At 39.1% G+C, this 6903-nt stretch overlaps 1 protein-coding gene across 1 annotated transcript in view; it reads left to right on the forward strand.

The window, feature by feature from the left end:
- Positions 1–3413: 3413 nt before the first annotated feature.
- The window catches only part of LOC107728176 (ubiquitin carboxyl-terminal hydrolase 43-like), a gene marked incomplete at its 5' end in the record, with an annotated part of 25366 nt that continues 21876 nt past the window's right edge, over positions 3414–6903 (forward strand). The window contains one exon of the mRNA XM_016538270.1: positions 3414–3576. Within this exon, the coding sequence (XP_016393756.1) occupies positions 3414–3576 (163 nt within the window). The remainder of the gene's footprint in view (positions 3577–6903) is intronic.

A 6903-nucleotide genomic window follows, 5' to 3' on the forward strand; every position in this document is an offset into this window, starting at 1 on the left:
ACATCCTTACCTACACACATACGGTATATTAATGTAAAGCAATATTATAGAAAATCTTGGCTGCATGAATCAAAATGAAAATCGAATTATTGCAAAGTTTTATATATAAAGTTGGATATATGTTATGTAAGGGATAATGTACATCCAGCCGGTTGTTATCATAGAATAACCCCCGACAGGGTAATCAGGACCCCGACGCGCAGCAGATTGGTCTTGTATCACCCTGAAGGGGGTTATTCTGAGATAACAACCGGCTGGATGTACATTATCCCTCTTATTACATGGCTACTTGCCACATAAGTAAATAATTACACACAAAATATTGATTTGAGTTGATATATTTGAATGCAAAGCTTCCGTGAACACAGCAGTTGCTAGCAAGCGGCAAGTTCAAACTAAACGAACAATTAAGGGAAACAGTGCAGTCAAAACACTTATTACACAACATTTCATCACATAAAGAATTATGGCGATAAAAGATACTGATTTAAGACAAAACTGTTTTAAAATCTTACCAGTTGTTAGTGATCTTAAAATCCATTACAGTGGCTCTAACGTCTGTGACCATGAAATCATTTGAAATTGGTTTTGGCTTATCTGAAGGACATCACTGGACCCTTACTGGACCCCCTGCAGTTTGCCTACAGAGCAAACAGGTCTGTGGTTGATACAGTCAACATGGGACTGCATTACATCCTGCAACATCTAGACATACCAGGGACTTATGTGAGGATCCTGTTTGTGGACTTCAGCTCGGTGTTTAACACTATTATCCCAAACCTCCTCCTGCCCAAATTAACTCAGCTCTCCGTGCCCACCTCCGTCTGTCAGTGGATCAACAGCTTCCTGACAGACAGGCAGCTAGTAAAGCTGGGAAAATTATCATCCAGCACCCGTACGATCATCACTGGCGCCCCCCAGGGTTGCGTCCTCTCCCCACTGCTCTTCTCCCTCTACACCAACGACTGCACCTCTAAAGACCCCTCTGTTGTCAAGCTCCTGAAGTTTGCAGACGACACCACACTCATCGGCCTCATTCAGGACGGTGACGAGTCTGCTTACAGACAGGAGGTTAAAGAGCTGGCTGTCTGGTGCAGTCTTAACAACCTGGAGCTTAACACGCTCAAAACTGTGGAGATGATAGTGGACTTCAGGAGGAACCCCCCTGCTCTCCCTCCACTCACCATCATGAACAGCACTGTAACGACAGTGGAGCCATTCAGGTTCCTGGGCACCACTATCTCTTAGGACCTGAAGTGGGACAATCACATTGAGTCCATTGTCAAAAAGGCCCAGCAGAGGTTGTACTTCCTTCGCCAGCTGATGAAGTTCAACCTGCCACAGTTGCTGCTGAAACAGTTCTACTCCGCCATCATTGAATCCGTCCTCTGCACTTCAATAACTGTCTGGTTCAGCTCGGCTACCAAATCTGACCTCAGAAGACTACAGAGGACAGTCCGGACTGCTGAGCGAATCACTGGTACAACCCTCCCTTCTCTCCAAGAACTGTACTCATCCAGAGTGAGCAAAAGGGCTGGAAAAAAATCACTATGGACCCCTCACATCCAGCACACTCCCTCTCTGAACTGTTGCCATCTGGTCGACGCTACAGAGCACTGAGCACCAGAACGACCAGACACAGGAACAGTTTCTTTCCTCAGGCAATCCAGCTCATGAACACTTAACAATAACTGTGGAACACACACTATTTATTCACTCATACACTTATTTATCTAACACACATACTCAGTCTACACCTCAAATTTGCACATAATATACAGTACCTGTACATACAAAACTGTCTATTGTAATATACCTGCACATACAACTGTCAATTTATATATTTTTATTCCTTATTTACTTGTTCTATTTTTAATTTTTAATTTATTTTTATTTTTTATTATCTGTATTTTTTGTTCTGTCACTGTCATTCTGTTACACTGTGGAAGTCGCAAAATGGCAGCAGCTGCGTTTGTATGAAACGAGAGAGCGAGTCCGCGATACCAGGATGACATAATTAGATAATTGCACACATAATATTGAATCAAGTTTTAATATTTTATTAGCTAACCAAACGCAAAGCTTCCACAAAGAAAAACTGTTCCTAGCAAGAGTATAGCGCCGACTTCAGTTACCCGGATGAGTCTGTGTTATCAGCTTTTACCTGTTGTTAAGGGATAACATACTGTACCTCAGAATGTCGCGACTGACCAATCAGAATCAAGTATTAAACAGAGCCGTGTAATAAATATATTATACAGTACAGTCGCATAAAATGATATATACTATATAGCATATCTCAACTGCCTGATTTTTTTTATCGCATTATTATTATCGCCCAGATCTTTATATAAAGTTGAACATAAGTACTGAATGTCCAACTTTATCCACATAGTCTGCTTAAACAATGCCCCTTCAAACTCAGTTCATCTGCCTCTACTAGATCCAAGTCCTCACCCTACATTTTTACAAAACTGAACATAAGAATTCTGTCCATATTCAAAAGAACTGCATTGTTCTACAAAGGCATTCAAACTGTGGGTTGGTCTTAGTGTGTTTGTGTCTGAAAAAGTGAGAAATGTGTGTGTGTGTGTCAGTGAGGGCCAGGTTTAATTAAGGCTCTCACAAGCTCACAGTTCCCCACTTCAATCTGCTCCAGCTGGCCCTCAGATGAGCCTCTGACGACTGAGGCCTGCTGTGAGTGTGTGATAGAAAGCGAATCAGATAGTGAGAGAGAAACCACTTCCATCCTGCCATGAAAGGAAGATACATAAGTACTTTAAACATGATATCTCATTGGATTGCTAAAGAGAACCAATATTTATCCAGAATTACTTGGTGTCTGTCATACAGTAATCTGTAAACTGTATTCATACTGTATGTAGAATCGAATCTGTACATGAATTGGAAGGCTAAACTCAAATGTTTTTCACAACTTATAAAAAACACGACTGATCTTCTGAAGTAAGACAGCGTATTACGTACTATAACAGTCACAATTCTCCCTCCACTTTCCATTCAAACCACTAAGCTGCAAAAAAGGGTCATTCAGAAGTCATATACTGAAATCACCAAGAGCACATTAATGTGTGACCACCTACGTTTACATATTCAGTGTCAGTGCTAATGCAGTAAGCCCCAAGAAGCTGTGCTTTACAGTGATTTTAGAACAGCTAAGAGAGTATTAGGCATGATGCAAAGTGGAGTACATATAAAAATGTAAAAATGAAAATGCTGCAGAATTGTACCTACTGTAAATGTATGAAACATAATTGACCTTCCTTTTTATATTCTTATGTTTTTGAAGGCTTGAAAAACTCTATGTACAAAGTTCTAGTTATTTATAATTATACACTTATTTTAAAACACTAAGAGTGTTTAATAACATGCTTATTTATTTTTATCTTTTGTAGGGTTCCATCACTCCCTCCCTTCCTCGCCATACACTGCAGAGCCCGAAGGTCACAGGTTACCACCCTCAGGGACGTTATCGTCAGAATTCTTGAATCAGGGTGGTTCTCCAAAGATCCTTCTGTTAATCTGCAATGTTGCTGGGTCTGGCCAACAAGCTACAAGGTAACTAAAGCACTACATATTAAAACAAATGTTACAGAAGGAACCCTCTGAGTTTCTAAGTTTCCAAATCATTTTGTCAACGAAACCCCAAATTGTTTACCTGAGATTTCAAGAAATGTTTGAACCCATTCAGTGGACCCTTTGATGGACAGTGAGACAGAGATGTGACTTCTTTACATATTGTTTATAATGTAGTGGTACTATTTAAGCCTGGCCTATAATATTGTGTAAAATACCAGGTTCATTTATTTTCTTACTTTAAAGGCACAATATGTAAGATTTTCTTTATTAAAATATCAAAAAACCACTAGATAACAGTGTTATATATTTTGCTGACTTGTGTACTTACATTATCCCAAATGTTTCAAAGAATTTTTAAATCCAGAGAAATAAGCAATTTTAACTAGTGACACGGACCGTGTCCATAGTGTCATTGCCTGCCAATGAAGTCATAACCCCTCGATTTCCATTTTTCCGTTTTGTTTTGTAGAAAACATGGAAACACCAAAGACGCTTTAATATGTTGTGCATTTTAATAGACCGATGACGACCGCACAGAGTAGCATTACAACAGAACTTTTCAATGTACACTGAACAAAATTATAAACGCAACACTTTTGTTTTTGCCCCCATTTTTCATGAGCTGAACTCAAAGATCTAAGACTTTTTCTATGAATTTTTCAAAAGGCCTATTTCTCTCAAATATTGTTCACAAATCTGTCTAAATCTGTGTTAGTGAGCACTTCTCCTTTGCCGAGATAATCCATCCACCTCACAGGTGTGGCATATCAAGATGCTGATTAGACAGCATGATTATTGCACAGGTGGGCCTTAGGCTGGCCACAATAAAAGGCCACTCCAAAATGTGCAGTTTTATCACACAGCACAAAAAAAACCAAGTTTTGAGGGAGCGTGCAATTGGCATACTGACTGCAGGAATGTCCACCAGAGCTATTGCCCGTGAATTGAATGTTCATTTCTCTACCATAAGCCGTCTCCAAAGGCGTTTCAGAGAATTTGGCAGTACATCCAACCGGCCTCACAACCGCAGACCACGTGTAACCACACCAGCCCAGGCAAATGGTGGTCACACCAGATACTGACTGGTTTTTGGAACCCTTGCTTGCTCTACATTGGAAGGCCATTAAACAATATTATTATATTTTAATATTGTGTTTTTGTTTAAAGTATTTGGTTTTCCACAAAAAATTGTTTGCAGTGCTGCCATTAACCCCCTTGAAGACGTGTTAGTAAATACAATAAACAAATTCATTCATTCGTGTTTAAATATATAATAAATGATTCAGTTTTATATGTAATAATACAAATTGTTTGTTTTACCCATTTACAAATATACATTAATTTAATTTGGAAAATGTAAGTAATTTATTAAGTATTTCCAATTAAAAAAAAATACAATGTGAAGCAGATTCATAACGCATAGAAGCATAACGCTGTAGCATTTAGTCCTTTGCTATAGTTGTTTGTTCCCGCAGAACATTACCATGCGATTAAAAGACCATTTAAAATCCAGGTCTTTTTCGCATTTTAAAGATCCAGTATTCCAAATGTGCTGTTCTGTGAGTCAAGTGATTCATTGAACATTATGTTTTAGACCTACTGCTACAAGAGACAATTCAAGATGCACAAATACATTCATTCATACATGTCTGATCAGTCAACTCTGTCAGAATCAATAATCCAAGTAAGTAAACTGCAGCACAGGAATCATCTTGCATGCTCCACCTACAGCTGCACTGATCGCCTGGACTCTGGGGAGTGCTGCATCTGGCACAGTCTTCGTCACTAACCTCTAGCTGTCAATCAGAGCTGCACACAGTCTTGCTCCCTCACTCATGGACACAGAGCTTTGGGTGGAAACAGACGACGGGTATTCCCCTGAAACACTTATAAATGTCAAGATGACATTTTAGGGCCTAAAGAAGAGAGGAGAGAAAGCGAAAGAAAGTGTTTGTGTACTGCACCTTAATGGCAGATGCCTGCAGCCTCTGGCCCACATTTGATAGAGAAGTTCAGGGGCGGTTCTAGACCAAAGTAACTGTGGGGTGGTGGTGGGGGGGGCTTTTAGGGGGCACAATTTTAAAATTCATTTTAACATACTTTAAGTATTATTCATTCAGTCATTTTTCACCATGTCATGTATCACTGCAATCTCTAGAAGTAATCTATAACAATTTCAACTAAAAATGAATGTTTCATTATGTTTCATTTATTTGACAAATAATTTTGTATTGTAGTGTCTGGGGCATCATGCACTCATTATTTTTGAGGGAGCACGAGTGAAGGGGGGTGGGGGGGGGGCTCTCATGCTTATCATGTGACACACAGCAGCTACAATACCACTGTATAACTGATATAGGCTTATGTCCCTACTGAAAAAATAAAATAAAATCATCACAGAAAATGTTAATGGTTTCCACTACAAATAACCATTACAAACATTACAAACCATCAACTTTTAACCATTAAAACCATTAAAAATGGTTTACTGTAGTTTGTTTTGGGACATATTCCATTAGGATTTATTGGTTTTAACAAGCCACCTATAGAAGGCAACCAATTACCAGTAGAGACCCACTTACAGATTAAGGGGCGGTAATATCATAATGAAATCCCTTTGCCACATCACCAAGGGAGCGAAATCAGACGCGCTCGTTTTTCAGACACTTGCAGAAAAAGGCTTACCAAAACAAAGTTACTGGGTTAATATTTTCACGTTTCCTTGGCTGGTAGATGCACCAGGAACCGATTATAGCACTTAAAACCTGGAAAAGTCAGATTTTCATGATATGTCACCTTTAAGTACCAGATACGGGTGTCATACCATAACATATTTTTAATACAACTTACTTTGTATTTAATGTGAATTTAATAAAAATATAGTTAATAGTTACTAATTAGTTAGTTTAATAGTTACTAATTAGCCTATAACACTTTGATTGTACAAAAAGAGAGCAAAGAACCTTTACATTATCAAAGATCATTTCCCCTTCAGTCCAGCGAGATCAAGCAATCTCAGAAACTCCTATAATAATCTCTAAAGCTGTTTACACTGTGAAATTAATATCTTACTTACATTCGTACATCTTCCCTTTTGTTGTTTCTGATGAGATAATTAGCCAGAGAATTCAGTCAGCCAGCGCGCGCGGTGACGAAACAGCGTGTTTAAGCGGTGACTCATCTGAACGCCTCTGATTGGTCCTTGCATTCATAAACTCAACATAATAGTATGGGATTGGTTATAATGCGCAGCGCTTTAAAAACGTGCGTGTCTCTGGCTCTGTGCCAGCCAGCGAACGCAGATTT

This window comes from Sinocyclocheilus rhinocerous, unplaced genomic scaffold, assembly GCF_001515625.1.
Source record: "Sinocyclocheilus rhinocerous isolate Xijiao unplaced genomic scaffold, SAMN03320098_v1.1 scaffold2352, whole genome shotgun sequence".
In the NCBI taxonomy this organism is placed as follows: domain Eukaryota; kingdom Metazoa; phylum Chordata; class Actinopteri; order Cypriniformes; family Cyprinidae; genus Sinocyclocheilus; species Sinocyclocheilus rhinocerous.